Raw genomic sequence first — 22,160 nt, 5'->3', positions numbered from 1 at the left:
GCCGCTGCTGGGCGTGGCCACGGCCGTGACGTCAGGGCCCGTCGGGCCAATGGCAGGCTGTGAGGCGGGGCCGCGGCACCGGGGGCGGAGCGTTTGTCCCGGAGAGGGAATGAATGGGGCGTGGCCTGGCCAACCTCTCTAAACCCACCTGGTCTATGGCAGCTGCGGCTCGGTCTGCGCCCACAACATGGGCTGACCCCCTCCCGGGTTTGCCAGGTTTTCAGGAAATGGTGGTTAACCCCTGAGTTCATAAAGTTACCACTTTCTTTTTTAAGTGTATTTTATTGATTTTTTACAGAGAGAAAGGGAGAGGGATAGAGAGCCAGAAACATGGATGAGAATCATGGACCAGCTGCCTCCTACACACTCCCCACCGGGGATGTGCTCGCAACCAATATACATGCCCTTTACGGGACTCAAACCTGGGACCTTTCAGTCCGCAGGCCGACACTCTATCCACTGAGCCAAACCGATTTCGGCAGCACTTACCACTTTCAAAAGCTGCTCCGGTGATGATGCTCTACATCAGAGACAGAACTGTTTGTCCTAGGCGGCGTCACTAAGAGCATGTACTCCTCCGACAGATTAGGAGGAGATACATCCCTGCCCCCTTCCTTCCCTGTCACTGTCCTTCAGTTCTTTTCTGTTAGCTCTTTGCCTGTGTATTGAGAACTTACCATGAGCCAGGCATCTTGTTAGGTCCCATGGGTACCAAACCAGATAGGACCCCGCTTCCACCTTCCAAGGAGCCCATGGCCTGTTACAGAGTTCCCGAACAATCAAACAATGCAGGAGGAGACTCACTTTATTCATCGCGCGATGGGCTTAGAGAAAATGAATTCAAATTCTAAGCAAGGCTACAAGCAGGACTTCCCTTTTTATTAAAGAGCCAGCCCTATGTGCATTCAGTGGTTATCTCGATGCTGGCCTTGAAAACAACACAGTTCTATCCAATTAAAAAGTGCACCTGGCATGGCATTGAGATTATGGCATATCTAGTCTCTGGCCTACAAGGTCATACAGCTAAGTTTATCTTCATCATTCTTCAAACAGGCTAAAGCAGACTAAAAAGCATCATTTTAGAATAAGATGCCCTCTAAGAGCAGAAAATTCCAAACAGCAGTTTGTTACAAATAAGGGTTTTCCTTCTCAGCCTGCCTGTGCATGTTCTCCTGGGTCACGCTGTCAGCACAGTGATACCTAGGATCAGGGTTGTTCTGGGAGCTGGTAGAGACACGTGCATATACCTATGAACCCCACAGCCACCTGGGTGGGCTTACTTCTGTGGAGTCACAAGGCCACTCTGCCCTTTTGCCTGGACCACCAGCTCTCCTGTGGCCAGACTCAGGGGCCCTGTAATTCCAGGGGAGAAGGAAGCTTTGGGGAGAGTCGCCAGCCCTCCCTCTGAACTAGGACAGTCTTCCTCCCTCCCTCTACTCCTCGTCCCAGGGGCTGGGAGGAATAATGCAGTTGGCATGAAGTTCTGGGTTCTGCTGAGGATGCATGAGCTGGGGACAGGGTGCCAGTGCCATCTTCCAGGGACAGCTGAGTTGGCCCTTCGAGCCTCTAAGCTTGGAGGTAATAAAAACATTTTTTTCTTTTCTCCTTTTGTTATCAGTAAACAAAGCAGACCCACTGCCAGGGTGAGACTGAGAGGGAAGAGAAGGGCACTGACAAGGTGCCTGAATGAAGGGTGGTCTGCTGGGACTTCTGGGGACATTCCCTCACTTGTAAAAGGAATTATTGAAACAAGTCCCTTTTTGCCTTTGAGCATTTCTTAGGTTGCTGGTTTAGTGATAATGAAGTTCTTTAGCTTTTTTTTCTTTCTTTTTTTAATCTCTGAGAAACTATCTCTCCTTTGATTCTAAATGATAGCATTGCTGAGTAGAGCAATCTTGGTTGAAGGCCCTTGCCTTTTATCACTGAGTATTTCATGCCAATCTCTTCTGGCTTACAAAATGAAGAATCAGCTGATGATCCTATGACAGCTCCCTTTTACATAACTTTTTTTTTTTCTCTTGCTGCTTTTAACATTACTTGTCTTTAACCTTTGTAATTTTAATTATGATGTGTCTTGGGGTGGGTTTCTTCAATTCATCTTTTTTGGCATTCTCTGCACTTCTTGGATTTCTATGTCTATTTTTATAAATAAAATGGCAAATAAAGTTAATGAGGTACCTTTCAAACATTAGTCTTCTCTGTACTTTTAACTTTAGCCCATCAGTGTACTACTGCCTAGAAAAATTAAGAGAACATAAGAGGGAAATCAAATGGTGTTGCTTCTAATTTCCCAGTTTAACTTATATAAATAAAAATTCTAAATGAAATCAAATTGGCTATTTGAATATGACACCTGCAATAGGGTCTTACAAATTCTTGTTATGCAGCCAAATGGAAGCTTTCATCCTAAAAATTCCAGTGACCATACCTTAAAGTCTCCACAGTGAACTATTTGAAATGTAATCCTGGCCACAAGCTCACTTTAGAAAATAGGGCATATGTTGAATTGGGAAGACCCCATCATGGTCCATGATTTATTTATTTTTTTGCTGCAGAAGTTAAACCTCAAACCTCAAAAAACAACAACAACAACAAAAAAAAACTTTCTTACAGACATAATAACTAAATTATTATGCACAGATTATTCTTGTTGCAATAAAATATATTTTTATTTTATGCTAAAGGCAACTGAAACGGATTTTAGTAAAGAAATTTACTGCAGATGGCACACTAAGGTAGCACATTTAAAAAATAGGTGGTAAGCAATACAAAGAAAAGCAGCACCAAAGGATGTCAAGAGTGAGAAGGACCAATAAATGAGAATAAATGTTTCATTCACTCTTCCTTCCCTCTGTGAAGGCACTTGTACACAGCGACTAAAATTACTGCAACGCCAACAACTGTAAGAAACCAGAAAAGAAGTGACATGTAACTCTGAAAATTACTTTCCAAGATTCAAACCCTAGAAGAAGAAGTTACTGTCGGTTACATGTCAGTGCTCAAAAGTGTTCTTTTTCAAATACATGTACATTTATATTTCATCTGGATTCTTCTCCACCTAAGTGCAATTACCTGGAATCACTTAAATAGTCCACAGTAAGTCAGAGAAGTGTCCAGTTTAGTTTAGAAAGTTACCTGAAGCATAGTTGAGATGCACAGTCAATATGACTAATCATATTGGGGGGGGGGAAAGTATTATTGAGGGTTTGTTACGAAGTAGACATATAGAATACTGTATAAATGAATATACAATCACCAGCAAAAGGTGTATAAAATACGAAAGGTCAGTTTTTTCTACACTGGTTTACTTAATTTCAAGCTATAAAACCTATAAAAACGGAAAAATCATCAGAAAAGAATGCACTCTATGTAATGGAAAGGAATGTAATATTTTTATTTCAATGGTTTTCAAGTGTGAGATACTTACATATAGAAAGACTAAATAGAGCAATGGTTCCTGGTTCTGAGGGGGGAAAAAGAAAATTAGTTTTAAAGATATTGAGCATGTATGGGTCTCAGATAGCAGGGTTTATTTGTTTGTTTGTTTTTACTTTTGACCTGATCATCTAAAAACTACAGAAAATAGTATCATTCTAGTATTAGCGTGATTGCAAGTAAATCCAAACCACTTTGCTCAAAGAACACTTCAAATAGATTCCGACTATAGGATATGCCTTGTGAAACTCTTAATAGGAAGCTTACTTGTCATTGTTTTGTGCTGTAGTAAAGGTTCATAGGACAACTAAAATTCTCAAGATTAAAGAAAACTACTTGCATGGGTCTATACATTCTATCACATTTGTTATGGCATCTATAATACTAAAGGAACTATAAATGTCATCTATTCCTAATAATTTTTGACATCTTGTTTTTCCTCTAACTACAAATAATCGGAACATAATATATTCATGTAGAACTCTAAGGTCTCATAATAAAGAATTATTAAGAACTAAACTAATGCTCTAGCAGGTCTGGCTCAGCGGATAGAGCATCGGCCAGTGGGCCAAAGGGTCCTAGGTTTGATTCTGGTTAAGGGCCCGTACCTCGGTTGCAGGCTCCTCCCCGGTCCAGGCCCTGGTCAGGGCTCCTGCAGCAGGCAACCAATGAATGTGTTTCACATTGGTATTTCTCTCTATTTTTGCCTCTCCCTTCCACTCTCCAAAAAATAAAAAATAAATCAATGAAAAAATATCCTCAGTTTAGGATTTTTAAAAAAGAAGAAGAAAGAAACTAATACCTAATTCCACAATCTCTTCAGCTGATGATAATTGATGAAAGTTGAGATAGCCTAGAAAAAAATTGAAATAAGTTAAAAAAAAAAAAAAAGAGTAAAGATGAAACTCCTAAATAGCAACAACAAAAATCCCAACTCAATTCAAAACTGAGCAAAGGACTTGAATGACATTTCTCCACAGAATAGATACAAATGCTGAATAAGTACATAAAAAGATGTCTACACATCACTAATCACTGGGGAAATACAAATAAAAACCACAATGAGATACTATGTCACATATTTTACCGACCAGATATTAGGATGGCTATTATCAAAAAGCAGAAGAGAACATGTGTTGGCAAATAGGTAAAGATATTAGTATCTTTGTGCACTGCTAGTGGGAATGTAAGATGGTGCAACTTCTGTGGGAGACTAGAGCGCCTATGAATTTGGAACACCTATGAATGTGGTGTGTGATAAAACAGTTGGAGAGCTGGGACCGGTTTGGCTCAGTGGATAGAGCGTCGGCCTGCGGACTGAAAGGTCCCGGGTTCGATTCCGGTCAAGGGCATGTACCTTGGTTGCGGGCACATCCCCGGTGGGGGGTGTGCAAGAGGCAGCTGGTCAGTGTTTCTCTCTCATAGACATTTCTAACTCTCTGTCCCTCTCAATTACTCTATGTGTAAAATCAATAAAATATAATATATATATATATATATATATATATATATATATATATATAAAACAGTTGGAGAGAAGACAATCCATTCCATAGACAGACGGTGCAACTTAGCTGCTGAATGGGGGTGGGTGAAGTGGAGAAGAAACCAATCTGATTCCATATTCCATAATGAAGCTCAAATATATCAATGATTTAAATGCAAAAAAAAAAAAAAAATGAAATCAGAACCCATGGTTGCAATGTTTATATAATTTGAAGACTTAAAGCTTTTATAAGAATGACACAGCCGAAACCGGTTTTGCTCAGTGGTAGAGCATTGGTCTGTGGACTGAAAGGTCCCGGGTTCGATTCCGGTCAAGGGCATGTACCTTGGTTGCGGGCACATCCCTGGTAGGGGGTGTGCAAGAGGCAACTGGTCGATGTTTCTCTCTCATCGACGTTTCTAGCTCTCTATCTCTCTCCTTTCCTCTCTGTAAAAAATCAATAAAATACATTAAAAAAAAAAAAAGAACGACACAATTCTCAGAGCCATTAGGGAATAGTTCAATACATTCAACTCTTCTGCACATATAACTGTCCATTATAGGAGAGTAGCTAAATAAAATGTGACATATATTAAAGTCGTCACTAAAAAGGATGGGGATAAATTTAAATACAACCCAATCTAAGATAATAAGTGTAAAATGTGTGAGTTTTAGGAAAATATGAACAACATGAGTCTATTTCTAGTTAAGAAAAATGAAAAAAAAAAGAAGGCAAAATATGTATAACCAATCATATAAGGATGTGTCCTTATATGAAATGGATAAAAAGTCACTTAAATTATGAAGGGTGATTAACTCAGACAATGGACTAAATTTTTATTCTGTATCCTTTTGTTATTTATTTTTTTATTTTTTAGAAAGATCTATATCCAATAAAATCTAAAACGAAAATGAACTAATAAAATTAGGCCATAAAAACCTTGAGAAAAATGTTCACTATATATTAAAAGGTCTTTAATTTATAATAAGTTCTCACAGTTAACAAAAATAATATTTTAGAAACCCAACAGAAAACTGAGCAAAGGATCTGAGTAAATGAATGTAGAAAAAAACAACAACACCGGTTTGGCCTCATAATAATTAAATAAATGGAAATTAAAATAAGATGTGACTTTTCACCATCAGCCCACAAATATAATTCTTAATAATATAAGGAGGATAAAGAGTTAATAGTTAATGAACAAACTAAACTACCAAGTACAATATTGACAAACTCATAGATAGAAAGCAGGTGGACAGCTCCAGTTTGGGGCTGTGTAAGGGACTGGAGGGCAGGGGTGAGGGGGTAAGGGGGGAGGGGAGAGCGAAAAGGGGAGAAGGTAGAGGGATTGAGCAAAAAACAAAAAAAGAGAGAGAGAACTCATGGACATGGACAAGAATGTGGTGATGAATGGGGGAAGGAGAGTGGGTGGAGGTAGAGGTGGAAGAGGGCATAGAAGGAATAAATGGTGATGGGAGGAAAATTACAGTAAAATTAAAAAAAAAAGTTACTGAACCTAGATATCTTGCAGCTGGTGGCTTGGTTGGAGTAGACTTGGAATCTGGAGAAATAAATTTTATTTCATTCATCAGTCTTATCAATAAAATTATGGATTTAATTTGATTTTTTATTTTTTAGAAAGATTAGCTATTCCTCAAAATTAAAAATATGCATATTTTCCAAACTTTTCATAGTGCTAAGTGGTTTAAGTGCAACCAATTTAAGCTGTATTATCACCCAGTTAGGAAGATACTAAATCATTTTATTTATTTTTTAAAATAAATCTTTATTGTTCATATTATTACAAATGTTCCTCATTTTCCCCCCTCCATTGCTCCCCTTCACCAGGTTCCCACCCCACCCTCTGCCCTTTCCCCACACCCCATTGTCCTCATCCATAGGGGCACAGTTTATGTTCAGTGTCTTCCCGAACCCCCCACTCCCCTTTTCCCCAAGAATCGTTAGTTCACTCCCCTTCCATACCTCTGATTCTATTATATTCACCAGTTAATATTGTTCATCAGATTTTTTAATTCCCTTGGTTTTTAGATTCACTTGTTGATAGTTACATATTTGTTGTTCATAATTTTTATCTTTATCTTCTTCCTCTTCCTAAAGAACCCCCTTCAGCAATTTATATAATTCTGGTTTGGCAGTGATGAACTCCTTTAGCTTTTTTTTTGTGTGTGTGTGTGTGAAGCTCTTTATCTGGCCTTCGATTCTGAGTGATAGCTTTGCTGAGTAGAGTATTTTTGACTGTAGGTTCTTGCTATTCATTATCTTGAATATTTCTTGCCATTCCTGTCTGGCCTGCATGGTTTCTATTGAGAAATCAGCTGACAAGCATATAGGTGCTCCTTTATAGGTAACTACCTGCTTTTCTCTTGCTACTTTTAATATTCTCTCTTTGGCTTTTGCTCTTGGAATTTTAATTATGATGTGTCTTGGTATGGTCCTCTTTGGATTCCTTTTGTTTGGGGTTCTGTGCACTTCCTGGACTTGTAAGTCTAATTCTTTCCCCAGGTGGGGGAAGTTTTCTGTCACTATTTCTTCCAGTATGTTTTCGGTATCTTGCTCTCTCTCTTCTTCTGGGACCCCCATAATTCTGATGTTGGTTCGCTTGAAGTTGTCCCAGAGGTTTCTTACATTATCTTCAACTTTCTGGATTCTCTTGTCTTCTTGCTTCTGTGGAGGAGTGACTTCTGGCTTTTTATGTTCCAAATCTTTGACTTGATTCTTGCGATCTTCCATTCTGTTTTTAGGACTCTGTATAATATTTTTTACGTCAGACAATGTATTCTTTATTTCTAGTTGATCCCTTATTATTTCTAGTTGATCCCTTTTCATATCCTCAGAAGTCTCATTTATTTTACCGGCCTTTTCTAGGAAATTCTTGAAAAGCCTTATAAGCGTGGCTTTGAACTCTATATCCAGTTGCTTTTTGTCCTCCATTTCTTTCGTTTGTGATCTGTTTCCTTGTCTCGGCATTTTTGCAGCTTCCCTGAGTTGGTAGCCTTAAAAGTCTCTGTGTTCAGCTTGGATCGGGCAGAGTTTCAAGGTGGAGCCTACAGCCTTGGCTTCCGTCAGCCCCGCCCTATCAAGTTCCTGAGTCTCAGTGTTCCTCAGTGTCCTTCTGTACTTGCTGCAAGCACCTCTGAGAGAAAGGTGCCCTCGAGTTTCACCCACTACCAAACAGTCTAGGCTCTTCCCTAAATGAGCCCGGAACTGGGGTTCGGTTCAGTTGGAAGTGGGGTTGGAAGTGGGGTTCAGGGCAGTCTGGAGCTTTTGTCTCCTTCCTGCTAATGCAATCCAGCAGCACAGTCAACCATCCGTTCACTGCGCACAATGTGTGCGCTTCCGGGACTTCCTTTCAACACTCCCCTGAATTTCTGCCTAACTGCCCAGGCTCCCTCTGTATGAGCCTGGGTCCCCATGGTCTGGCCTATAACTGGGGTTCAGTGCAGTCGAAACTGGGGCTCAGCACAGTCCGGAGCTTTTGTCTTTTTCCCACTAGGGAACGCCAGCCAGGCACTCAGCCTTCCCCTCCTCTCTGGGTCCGTCCTCTCTGCACGTGCAACATGTCTCCATACCTTAGGCTCTTACAGCTCCCCTGATTTTCCTTCTGGTTTTCTCTTTCCTTCTGTTGTAGAATTTCCAGTCAGTTGACTTTCCTGTAGTTCTGGGTAACCTCCATTTGGTATTTTAGTTGTATTTTATTGAAATTGTTGTGTGAGGCTGCAGTTAGGTGATTACCTATGCCGCCATCTTGGTTCCTCTCACTAAATCATTTACATGTAAGTAGTAAATACTTTGAAGTTTAAGTAACTTGCCCAAGTATGCATGCCTATTTATATCTGAGTATGGCAAGTAATCCTAGAATCAGTAAGAATAACAACTAAAATGGCTATATGTATGTTCTTCCCCCTCTTATTACTAAAAGTTATAAATTGGTGTAAATAACATGAATTTAAATAGGATGTTAATAAATATGAATGGCTCAAAATAAGAGGCTTTGACATTGAGAAACATAACAATGTAGGATCAATCACTTGGAAATGATCATTTTCTTTTCATTTGTGTGAATTATGACTTTCATTCTGACTTAGGTAAAAATTCCCATCATTCATCCCATTTATCCTGGAAAAAGTGGTTGCTAACCATACCATAAAAGTACTGAACACGAGGAACTTACAGACCTATGTGATGTACAGAATGTGTTAAGAACCCTATGAACACATACAAAACCACAGCAGCAAAATTCTATGTGAACTTTATGTCAGACATCTGTCATGAATATGAAAAGATATTGACTAAAAATGCATCTTTCCAGTTATTCTTTATCATGGCTATTTAATGTCAAATAAATAAAACCTTACTAAACAAGAAGGAAAAGGACATACTGTGTACCTTTAATACACTTGGGCATCACAGGCTCCCAAGTACTGCTTCCACCACAGAACACTGGGTTGCTGCCACTGAGGTAGAAACCTTCCAGGCATGCAAAGGTAACCTTATCTTGGTAGGAAAACCTTTTTTTCATTTCTGATACTGGCTTTCCATGTTTGAGTACTGGTGGTTTACAGTGGACCACTAAAAAGTAAAGACATTTCAGCATTACCAGAAAGTTGTTTTACTATAATACCAGAAAAAATAGTGCCAAGTAGCAAGGAGTGAAAGGCAAGATATAAGTATTTTTTTAAAGGACTTTTTATGTGCATTTTCATTCCAGGTAAACAGATTCAGAGAAATCTGATAACTTTTTTTCCCACCTGGAACAGTCAATATAATTTATTGGTTTCATCCTTTTTTTTAAATCCTCGCCTGATGATATTTCTCCATTGATTTTTAGAGAGAGTATAAGAGAGAGGGAAAGACACAGGGAAAGAGGTGAGATAAGTACATAGACTGATTGCTTCCTGCACTAGCCCTAACCAGGGCCCGGGCTGGGGAAGAGCCTGCAATGGACGTACATGCCCTTGACCAGAATCAAACCCAAAACCCTTCAGTCCACAGGCCGACGCTCTATCCACCGAGCCAAGCCGGCTAGGGCCATATATATAATTTTTTTTCTACTGCAAAGTTTGAAAAAAGTCTACCAGATATAAATTCTAAGTACATTCAAATGCAACTTTTGATACTTTCGCTCTAGAGATTTTTTTAAAGTTCATGGTGACACTGATTATTGTACCTTGTCTTTTTAGAAAACTCTTGTAGGAAGGAAATAGTTGGGGTGAAATTTAAAAGCTGCAAAGAAACTAGCCATGCAAAGATACATAAAGAAAAAGTTCTCAGGTGGCAACAATGAGGTACCATCTCACACCTCTCAGAATGGCTGTCATCAACAAATCAACAAACAACAAGTGCTAAACAGGATGCGGAGAAAAAGGAACCCTCATGCACTGCTGGTGGGAATGCAGACTAGTGCAGCCACTGTGGAAAACAGTATGGAGAATTCTCTGCTTTCTTTCTTTCTTCTTCTTTTTTTTTTAATATATATATTTTATTGATTTTGTACAGAGAGGAAGGGAGAGAGATAGAGAGTTAGAAACATGATGAGTCATTGATCAGCCGCCTCTTGTACACCCCCTACTGGGGATATGCCCGCAACCAATGTACATGCCCTTGACTGGAATAGAACCTGGGACCTTTCAGTCACAGGCTGACGTTCTATCCACTGAGCCAAACTGGTTTCGGCTTAATTTGCTCTTCTTTCTTAGTTTTTTAAGGTGAAAGTTTCCAGATTATTGATTTGAGATGTTTTCTACTGTATGTTACACCATAAATTTTTCTCTAAATAATGCTTTTGCTGTGTCACACAAATGTTGATATTTTGATATGTTGTGTGTTCATTTTTTATTGAATTCAAAACACTTCATAATTTTTCTTGTGATTTGTTCTTTGACTCAATCGTTAGTTAGATATTTGTTTTACATGGTTGTCAAATACCAGCCATGCACCGCTTGACAACAGGGATAATGTTCTGAGAATTGTGGACATCATAGAGTGTACTTATGTATAGCCTACTAATTTTATCGTAAGAGCTATACTTACAATACAGCTCTCACTGACAACAGCATCATCACAAACACATGAATACTGTGTTGTGCTATAACATTCTAACAGCTCTGACAGGATTTTCTAGGTGATAGCAATTTTTCAGCTCCCTTATAATCTTGAGACCATCATCGTATATATAGCCAATCACTGACTGAAATGTCATGATAAAACATATGACTGAACTTGGAGATTTTAAAAATTATCTCTGTTTGACTCTAAATTTATTTTACTATGACCAGAGGATGTACTCTGTTTCAATTACTTAAAATTTTTTTTAAATTATCTTACTTTCCAGAATATGCTCTACCTTACATTCCATACACACTAGTAAGAAGTATGCCGAAGCCGGTTTGGCTCAGTGGTAGAGCGTCGGTCTGTGGACTGAAAGGTCCCAGGTTTGATTCCGGTCAAGGGCATGTACCTTGGTTGCGGGCACATCCCCGGTAGGGGGTGTGCAAGAGGCAGCTGGTTGATGTTTCTCATTGACGTTTCTAGCTCTCCATCTCTCTTCCTTTCTCTCTGTTAAAAAACAATAAAATATATTAAAAAAAAGAAGAAGTAAATATTATATTTCGTTGGTACTCAGTGGTCCTTTTCCTACAGAAGTCAAATGCCCTTCCTTGCCTCCGGCTTCTGGTTACTCGTAGGGGTGTCGAACTCAATCAGAGAAGGGGCCAAATCTAAAATCCAGCCTAAATCGCGGGCCGAATGGTTTACTGAACAGTCATAAACTGTCAGTGTGACGGAAACGCAGCAGAGTGCAGTGATGACAGCGCGGTGCGGGCCACATTGCAAGGCCTGGTGGGACGAATTTGGCCCGCGGGCCTTGTGTTTGACACATGTGCTAAGCATTGTTCTTCCAACTCAGTAAGAGTGAGCCTTTTACAATTTACTCTGCCACTACCTATTGCTATATCTCTCAGATGATTTAACATAAAATAGTCTTAATTTTAAGCCATTGTGTGTTGCTTTTTGTTTTTTCAAGCAAAGACAAAATCCTAATTTGTACATTTACACAGTAGTTCCTATTGTATAAACTGGAGTGCCAAGAGCATGTTGGGGGGCGGGAAATTCTATAACTGGAACTATTTTTGATTCAACTTGATATACAATAAATTAAATTAAAATGTAATTTAACAGGAGGAGGAAGCACATATGACTGCTTACTTCTAGGTAAGACACTCTACGAAGTTTTTTGACTGTATTTACCAACGAAGAAGGAAATATCATTACCTTTACATTGAGGAGGGTCACTGCTCCATTTTTTAGGCCCAGAACAAGTAAGCTTGCTCTCTCCAACAAGTGAATACTCCTGAGGTCCATTTGAGGGATTACAAGTATAAGTCACTACTTCATTAAATTCAAATTCTTCCTTCCAGTTACTCGTGTATTTTCCATTACTTATTTTTCCAGGTGCTTTACAAAAAATCTCTTAAAAAGAGGGGGAAAAGAGTGAATGAGAAGAAAAAGGAAAAATGTAGAGGTAAGACAATATTTAATAAAATAGATTCACTAACATCTGAGTTCTACAGTCTCGCTGTGAATCCAATATCCATTTAGAATGTCTCTATGAGAAAGTGTTATTACCCCAAAGTCAAATCATGTAGAAATGAACTTTCAAAAGAAAACCAATTTTATTTAAATATCTATATGAAATACCTACATTTATCTTTAAGGCTATGTTAAGTTTTGTTCTAGTCATCATAATAGTTCCTGAAAATTTAAGGATATGATTAAAGATAAAATTCACTGCTAGTTGAGAAATGCTTTATAATTCATAAGAATATAAATATATCTATTTGCCAGGTCATGGCTCCACAGTTATACTGATATTGTCTTTTTTTTTTTACACTACAAAATGTGTTATTTCACAATAGAGTGAATCTAAGTGTCTTCCTTTAAGCCAGATTTTGAAGACATTTATAAAAATGTAAAACAATGTCACTATTCTGTTTTGGGTATTTTTTTTATTTTTTATAAAAAAAATGTTGTATATTTTAATACATATTAAATTTACTGTTTTTAAAAATAAATGTTTTAGAAACTTCTCAGTTTTTATTGTGATATAATGAATGTTAATAGGCATAACCCACATAAAGCAAAACTCAGATCTTTGTTAATTTTAAAACGTAAAGGGTAAACAAGAGTGTTAGAAAGAATGTGGGGAAAAGGGGATGATCTTGCACTATTGGTGAGGCTGTAAAATGGTGCCGCCACTTTGGGTCCTCAAAGGATTAAAAATAGAATTACCATAGGACCTAATAATCCCATGTCACTGTGGGTATTTACTGAAAGAAAAGAAACACACTAATTCAAAAAGACAGATATACCCCCAGGCTCATTGCAGCCTTATTTACAATACCAAGGTATAGAAACAGCCTAAGTGTCCATCAATAGAAGAGTGGATAAAAAAGGTATGAGATATATCTATGTATACACATATAGTACACAAATGTACATCTACATGCAAAGGAATAGTACTCAGCCATAAAGAAGAATGAAATCTTGTCATTTGCAACAAAACTGATAGACCTAGAGGGTATTATGCTAAATGAAATAAGTCATACAGAGAAAGGAAATACCATTTATATGTGGAATCTAAACTAAGAAAACAAACCAAACAAAACAGAAATAGAGTCATAGATACACAAGACAGACTGATGGCTATAGAGTAAAGGGGGCTAGGAGGATGGCTAAATATGAAGAAGGGAAACAAGAGGAACAGACTTCTGGTTATAAAATCAATAGGTCAATAGGTCAATAGGATGTAATGTGCAGCACAGAGAACATATTCACTAACAACATAATACATTTATATGCTGAAGAATGGTTACTAGAATTATCACAGTGATAACATTGTACACATAAAGGTTGAATCACTATGTTGTATGCATGAAACTAATATAATATTGTATGTCAATTATATTTTACTTTTTTAAAAAATCAGCATAAGTGGAAAATACTGGTCTAAATTCTAAAGTGGAAATTTACTTACTTTCACATGTTGGTATATCATGGTCCCAAAGCACCTTGTCTCCAGAAAGTTTACAAGTTAGAATTGGTTCACCTTTTAAATAAAAACTAAACAGGGGGGGAAAAAGTTACTGTTCTCTTTACCAGTAAACAAGATGATACATAAAAAGAGGAAATTTTAATATAGTTGCTTTCTGCAATACAGACAAAAAAAAAATCAACGAAAAAGTGGCAGCCTTAAATGACACACTAAATCAGATGGATTTAATTGGTTGTTTACAGGACATTTCATTCCCAAAACTGCAGAATATATATTCTTCTTAAGTGCACATGGATCTTTCTCAAAAGTAGACCACATGTTAGGATACAAAATAAGTCTTAACAAATTCAAGAAGATTGGGAAAAACACCAAACATTGTCTCGGATCACAATGGCAGCAAAAACAGACAAGCACATGGAGACTAAATAGCATGTTACTAAACAACAAATGGGTTACAAATGAGATCAAGAAAGAAATAAAAATCTTCCTGGAAACAAATAAAAATGAACACACAACAATGAGACACAGTGAAAGCAGTCCCGAGAAGGAAGTTTATAGCATTATAGGCCTACCCCAAGAAACAAGAAAAAGCAAAATAAATAATCTACATTCCACCTAAAAGAATTAGAAAGAGGACAAGGAAAACCCAGAATCAGTAGAAGGAAGGAAATAATAAAGATCAGGGTGGAAATAAATGACATATATATGATCAAAGAAACCAAGAGCTGGCTCTTTGAAAAGATAAATAATCTTGGTGAACCTTTAGCCAGACTTATCAAGCAAAAAATTAGAGAGGACCCAAATAAATAAAATCAGAAAGGAAAGAGGGTAAGTAACAACTGATATCACAGAAACACAAAGGATTGTTAAGAAAATACTTAGAATAACAACTATATGCCAACAAGCTGGACAACCTGAGTGAAATGGACAAGTTCCTAGAAACATATAATCTTCCGAAACTCAGTCAGGAAGAAGCAGAAAACCTGAATAGACAATAACAACTAATAAAATTGAAACAGTAAAAAAATAACAAACAAACAAACAAAAATAACCTATCAGCAACAAAAAGTCCTAGGATGGATGGCTTCATAAGCAAGTTTTACCAAACTTTTAAAGAATAGTTAACACTCAGCCTCCTCAAACTATTCCAAAAAATTCAAGAGGCCTGTCTGGCTTGGATCAGTGGTTGAGCGTTGACCTACAACCAGGAGGTCATGGTTCAATTCCTGGACAGAGCATATACCCAGGTTGTAGCCTTGATCCCCAGCAGGGGTGTGTGCAGGAAGCAGCCAATCAAAGATTTTCCTTCATCATTGATGTTTCTCTCTCATCTCCCTCTCTCTTCCTTTCTGAAATCAATAAAAATAAAAATTCAAAAGGAGGGAAGACTTTCATGCTCTTTTTATAAGGCCAGCATTATGCTAATCCCAAAACCAAAAAAGACACTACAAAGAAAATTACAAGTTAATATCCCTGATAAACATTCTAATAGAGCCTAAATCCTCAACAAAATATTAGCAAATAGGATCCAGCAATACATTGAAAAGATCATACACCATCACCAAGTGGGATTAATTTCGGGGATGCAAGATTTGTTCAATATTTGAAAATCTTGAATAAATGTGATATATCACATAAACAAAGTAAAGGATTAAAAAAAATCACATGATCATATCAATAGATGCAGAAAAAAAAACACTCGACAACATTCAGCACCCATTTATGATAAAAACTCTCAGCAAAGGAAGAGAGGAATCATACCTCAACACAATAAAGGCCATGTATGACAAACCAACAGCTAACATCATACTCAATGGGCAAAAACTGTTTCCTTTAAGATCAGGAACAAGACAGGGATGTGTGCTTTCACCACTCTTATTCAACACTAGAGGCCTGATGCACGAAATCTGTGCAAGGGGCTCTGCCCTCGCAGCCCCAGCTGGCCCTCTCAGCCCCTTGCAGCCCAGGCCGCTCTTCACAGCCCCAGCTTCATCTGGAAGGTCATCAGGACAGTCGTTTAGCTGTTCAGTCTAATTAGCATATTAGCTCTTTATTATATAGGATAGTATTGGAAGTCCTAGCCACAGTGATCACACAAGAAGTTATAAAAGTCTTCCAAACTGGAGGAAGTAAAACAGTAATTACTCACAGATGACATGATATTGTACATAGAAAAACCTAGACTACACACACACACACACACACACACACACACCCCTACAGTTAGATTTAAGAAATTAATTTGGCAAAGTAGGAGAATATAAAATTAACATCCAGAAAACAAAGGCATTTTTTATACACCTATAATGAACTAAATATAATTTCCCATTTATCAAATTAATATAGATAGATAGATAGATATTACCAAAGAATAACCAAAGAAGTAAAAGAGCTGTACTCAGAAAACTACAGGATATCGGAAAAGGAAGTAGAAGGAGATACAGACAAATGGAACCATATACCATGTTCATGGATTAACATCATGAAGAATTATCAACACCCCAGCCGGTTTTGCTCAGTGGATAGAGTGTCAGCCTGTGGACTGTGGGGTCCCAAGTTTGATTTCAGTTCAGGGCACATGCCCGGGTTGCAGGCTCAATCCCCAGTTTGGGGCATGCAGGAGGCAGCCAATCAATGATTCTCTTTAATCATTGTTATTTCTATCTTTCTCTCTCCCTCTCCCTTCCTCTCTGAAATCAATAAAAATATATTTAAGCTGAAACCGGTTTGGCTCAGTGGTAGAGTGTCGGTCTGCGGACTGAAAGGTCCCGGGTTCGATTCCGGTCAAGGGCATGTACCTTGGTTGCGAGCACATCCCCGGTAGGGGGTGTGCAAGAGGCAGCTGGTCAGTGTTTCTCTCTCATCGACGTTTCTAGCTCTCTCTCTCCCTTTCTCTCTGTAAAATATCAATAAAATATATTTAAAATATATATATATATATTTAAGAAAAAAAACTTACATCATTAAAATGTTCATAATATCCAAAGCAATTTCAAGATGCAACACAATCTCTATTAAAATACCAATGGCATATTTCACAGACCTAGAAAAAATATTCCAAAAATTTATATGGAACAAAAATCGACCCCAAATCACTACAGCATTCTTGAGAAAGAAGAACAAGGTTAGAGGGTTCACAATATTGGATATCAAAATGTACTACAAAACCATTGATAGACCTGACAAGAGGTTAATTTCCAAAATATAGAAAGAACTCATACAACTTAACACCAGGAAGACAAACAATCCAATTAAAATATGGGCAAATAATTTGAATAGACACTTCTCCAAAGAGGACATACCATTAGCCAATAGACATAAAAAGTGTCAGTAATCATCAGAGAGATGCACGTTAAAACAACAGTGAGGTATCACCTCATACCTGTCAGAATGGCTACCATCAATAAATCAACAAACAACAAGTGCTGGTGAGGAAGTGGAGAAAAGGGGACCCACGTTCACTGCTGGTGGGAATGCAGACTGGTGCAGCCACTGTGGAGAACAGTATGGATGTTTCTCAAACAATTAAAAATGGAATTGCCATTTGACCCAGCAATTCCACTTCTAGAAATAAATCATAGAAACCCAAAACACCAATCAGAAAGAATATATGCATCCTTATGTTCATGGAAGCGTTATTTACACTAGCTAAGATCTGGAAACAATCCAAGTGCCCATCAGCAGATGAGTGGATAAAAAAGCTGTGGTACATTTACACAATAGAATACTATGCAACTGTAAAAATAAATAAATAAATAAATAAATAAATAAATAAATAAATAAATGGGGAAAAAAGGAAAAAAGAAAAAAAGAATGAGCTCTTACTCTTTGCTCAGCATGGATGGACTCGGAGACTATTATGCTAAGGGAAATAAGCCAGTTAAAGACAAATATCACATGATCAATCTCACATATATGTTCTCATCAAGTGAACAAAATAAACTGACCAACAAATAGGTCCAGAAGCATGGAAGAATAACAGATCTCAGTGGGAAGAGTGGAGGAGGGGACAAGAAGAGATTAACTAAAGATCATATATGCATATATGGATGCAGACAATAGTGTGGGGAAGGCCTGGGCATGGCAGGGATTGGGTGAAGGAGTGTAAAAAAGGAGACTATTGACAAAATAGAAAGAAAGGAAAAAAAAGAAGATAGGGGAAACAATATGGAATCAGTAACATTTACCTTATTTTCTCTAAGGAGCAACTTACCCGTAATCGCAATAAAAGTGAACTTCTTTACCCAATTCAAAGCCCATTTGTGGGTCGTCTACTTTACCTCTTTGCACATGTGGAGTTGGACATGCTTTTTCTAAAAGGAAATGTATAAATTCATTGTTTTATACAATTTTCAAAACAGACTTAAAAGAAAATAAAAGTTCTAACCTGCTCTTGTCAATCCATGCAATATCATTTTCCCAAGTGAGCCATGTAAGGGAAAACATAAAGTTCACACTCACCCAGGCAGCCAACTGCCTACAAATAATTCCCGGGAGACTTGTCTGGGCCTAAACACCTGTCTTGCTCTCTAAACCCTAATTTCCCATGAGAAAGCCATCATTGCCATTGTGGAAAATGAACCCAAATATGTATTCAGAAAAGAAAGAAACACTAGACTTGAGCAAGCACACACACGCATAAAAAAGGAAGGTTTTGTTTACTTACCGTAACATGCTTCAACCATAGGGAACCACGTGCTATTTTTCTGACAAAAGGTATTGAGGGTGTAATTAAAGGAATAATAGTATCCTGGTTTACATTCATAAAGTACTTTCTCCCCAGGCAAATAGGAAGATTTAGGGGTACCCTTTAACTTCATAGACTGGTACAGTGGTGGTTTACCACAGCCACCTAGAAAAAGAAAACAGGAGAATGAAAATGAAATATGTAACCTCTTTGACAGCCAGAGACCGTGGCGGGCAGCAGGCGGGGAGGACGGAATATATGGAAAGGTCCTTGGCAGATTGTAAAGTCTTGTTCCCTGCTTTCCCCCAAGTGCCCTTGGAGTGGCCCATGGCTGCACTGGCTTTCAATAGCATTCTATTCGCTTTTGGTTTGTTGGAGAATGAGCTGGATTTTTTTTTCTTAATTTTTTAAAATATATTTTTATTGATTGCGGAGAGGAAGGGAGAAGGGAGGAACAGAAATACCAATGAAGAAAGGGAATGATTGACTGGCTGCCTCCTGCATGGCCCCCAAATGGGGGACATGGAGCTGGCAACCTAGACATGTGCCCTTGACCGGGATGGAACCCGGACCCTTCAGTCTGCAGGCCAACACTCCATCCACTGAGCCAAACTAGCTAGGTAGGGCATGAGCTGAGTTTTTATTCAACAGTAAATTTAAGAGACAAATATCAATGTGATAGCTATGTATCATTCCCCATTTCTTATGAAATTCATTTCAAAACTCAATTCTCTTCCAAGAAGTCTTTTTTTCTCCCATGTTATTCCTTTCCCACCCTCCACGCCCCTGCAGTATTTCCTTTTTGTTTACCTGTGAGCTTGAAAATCTTCTTTTTTTCATTTTCTTAATTAAGCTATTGTATGTGTACATGTCTTACCATTTTCCCTGCCACCCCACTCACATCCATGCCCTCACCCCCCAGAGTTTTGGGTCCATTGATTATGCTTATGTGCATGCATACAAGTCCTTCAGTTGATCTCTTAGCTCCTTGAAAATCTTTTTTAAAAAAAAACACATGCTAGAACTATTATGTAAAACTAGAGGCCTGATGCACAAAATTCATGCAGGGGCCTTGGCCGTGGCAGGGAGCCCTCACCCAGTGTGGCCTTTTCGGAAGGATGTCTGTCTAATTAGCATATTATGCTTTTATTATTATGGATAACGTGGTGGAGACACATCAAGTCCTGCAGGGCTAAAAGAATCCAGTGGCCTCGCCTACGAGGCTAAGGCTCTAAGAAAGAAGATGGATCTATGCTGATCCCCGAGGAACCTGGGTTGGTCTCACTTCAGATGGTGAGTCCAGTCAAGGGAACTCTAAACAGGTCACATATTCACTCTTCTTTCATGTCATATTCTAGCTTCCACCCGACCCACCAAGAGAATTCCCAGGCCCTGGACTCTTGTGGGCCCGCTCTCCAGCCCGCGCCCGTGCATTGGGGGGCGCACTCCCCGCCCTGGCTCCTACCGAAGGATGTAGGGAGCAGGAGCACTGGGGTCACTAACATGACCCCCCAGAAGCGCCAAGAAAAGGGGCTTTCGGGGCGGCGGGGCGCCGTCATTTTCCGGGAGGTCAGCGAACATTCCCATTTGGAGCAAGGACAACCAGACGCAACAATCGCAGGTCGTGACCGCGGATGGGCGTGGCCTCCGCGGAGTTCCGGGGTGGGCGGGGCCATCCCGAGAGGGGCGGGGCCATCCCAAGAGTGGGTGGGGCCAGCCCGATAGGGGCGGGGGCAGCCCGAGAGTGGGCGGGCGGGATGCGGGGAACCTAAGCTGTGGAGGGTGGGGGATGCGCTGGTCCCTTGCTGGGTTCTAAGGCACCCGGTTCTGTGGGCAGCTCTGGGGAAAGGAAACCAGAGCTGGCGCCATCATTTCTGTGTCTTCTGCTGGGAGAATAAAGCGCATTGACCTGAAAATAGGAACCTAGAGCACAGACCACACAGACCTTGGGCAAGCATCCAGCCCGAGGGCTCCACTTTGGCCCTGGGGCCTTCGGGCTGTCAGCAGTGCCAGGACCCTTGCTCAGATGTGGCTCTAAAGCAGGCGTTGTTAAGGACATTCCTTGAGATTGCTGTGGTTGAAAGTCCGCTATGGAATCCCATCAAAGCCTGCTTGGATTCCAAAATCACTAAGATGGTTTGTCCACTGTGCACCCCCAATCCCTAAAGGAAATGCCTTTGCCCCTACTCCTTTGAGAGGACCCCTGAAAAGGTACATTAATAAACACCATGACATTAAAGCATATTAGGACTCAACCTGGGGAGCCCTTGCCATTTCGGAACTAAATGACTTATTGAAGACGAATTTTACATGCTTGAAAAAGGTAAAGTCAAGGGTATGTGAGAAGGCAAATTCTTGGGGGCCATGAATGTTATAAGCACTATGAAGGTTAGGAATTAGCTAAGTGAAGTAGATAGGATGAACTTTTCTGGTGAAACAATCTCTCAAACAATGCTAAAAAAAAGTAAGAATGAGCAAGGTTTTTTTTTTTTTTTTTTTTTTTTTGTAGAGTTGTGAGTAAATCTGTATGACTAATTTTTAAAAAAAAGTAACGTGATGGCCGTTGAAGAGGAAATAAAAAGGGTTGACATTTTCCCCCATATTATTTGGCAAAGGGTGAAAACATCAACCAATGTGAGTGAACATTTTGACAGAACCAGAGCCCTCCAAGTTTTAGTTGTTAGCATAACTATACTGTGTGTGAGAATATTTCAAATGGACATATTTCAATTTAGAGGTTATCCCATAAAAATCATCAGAGCTGTGAGCAAAGGTGTAGTGTCTGGGGAGAAAAATGTAAACCCTAATTGTCTAGCAAAGGAAATAAGGAATCCATTGTAGGTAACTTTATGGATGGAATTCCATGCAGCAAGCCCTGTGAAAAAATGTCAGTGTGAGAAACTGCTCTATTCATAAGTGGGGAAAACAGGCTCTAAATCAGTATATATGCCTTTTGGTATGCCTTTTATTAAAACAAAATTAGTATATTGAACACATAAAATAGATTATTGGTTATATACCACAATTAACTACTAGTTGATAGGATTATGAATATTTAATTTTTTTGTGCTTTTTAGTTTTCTGTATTGACCTTATGTTACATTTGGAATCAGGTACAGAAAAAATTTAAAATCCAACATATGTATCAATGTCGACTTTGCTCATAAAATATTGGGGATGAAATCTGTATTGCATTTGGGTTCAGGTCTGAGAGGATGCTGAGGGAATGAACGTTCTCCATATAACAAGAAATGTACCTTCTGGAATTACAAAACTATGTATATTTAAACAATGCTGCATCTGAGATGTACTGACTTCGTGGGTTCAAAAAGAAAAGGGATTTCCTCTTTCTTTCAGACCAAGACAATGTTTAGACTCTGGGAGAGCATATAAGACAGTAAGTGTGAAGGTGAAATATAAAATAACCACTTAGTTTATTAGATTTTAAAATCCAGACGCTCCACAATGACACTTAATTGAA

General features: G+C 38.9%; 1 protein-coding gene across 1 annotated transcript in view; it reads right to left on the bottom strand.

The window, feature by feature from the left end:
* Positions 1–2,835: 2,835 nt before the first annotated feature.
* Positions 2,836–22,160, bottom strand: part of LOC118721676 (membrane cofactor protein-like) — a 122,198-nt gene continuing 102,873 nt past the window's right edge. The window contains exons 2-8 of the mRNA XM_045583413.1: positions 18,659–18,844; positions 18,206–18,305; positions 13,975–14,060; positions 12,213–12,410; positions 9,330–9,512; positions 4,238–4,288; positions 2,836–2,900 (exon numbers count right to left, since the gene is read on the bottom strand). Coding sequence (XP_045439369.1) covers positions 2,836–2,900; positions 4,238–4,288; positions 9,330–9,512; positions 12,213–12,410; positions 13,975–14,060; positions 18,206–18,305; positions 18,659–18,812 — 837 coding nt within the window. The 5' untranslated portion in view covers positions 18,813–18,844. The remainder of the gene's footprint in view (positions 2,901–4,237; positions 4,289–9,329; positions 9,513–12,212; positions 12,411–13,974; positions 14,061–18,205; positions 18,306–18,658; positions 18,845–22,160) is intronic.

This window comes from Pipistrellus kuhlii, unplaced genomic scaffold (assembly GCF_014108245.1).
Source record: "Pipistrellus kuhlii isolate mPipKuh1 unplaced genomic scaffold, mPipKuh1.p scaffold_m20_p_18, whole genome shotgun sequence".
NCBI lineage: Eukaryota > Metazoa > Chordata > Mammalia > Chiroptera > Vespertilionidae > Pipistrellus > Pipistrellus kuhlii.
The sequence above is the reverse complement of the archived record's forward strand: the minus strand, read 5'-3'. Positions and strand labels throughout refer to the sequence as shown.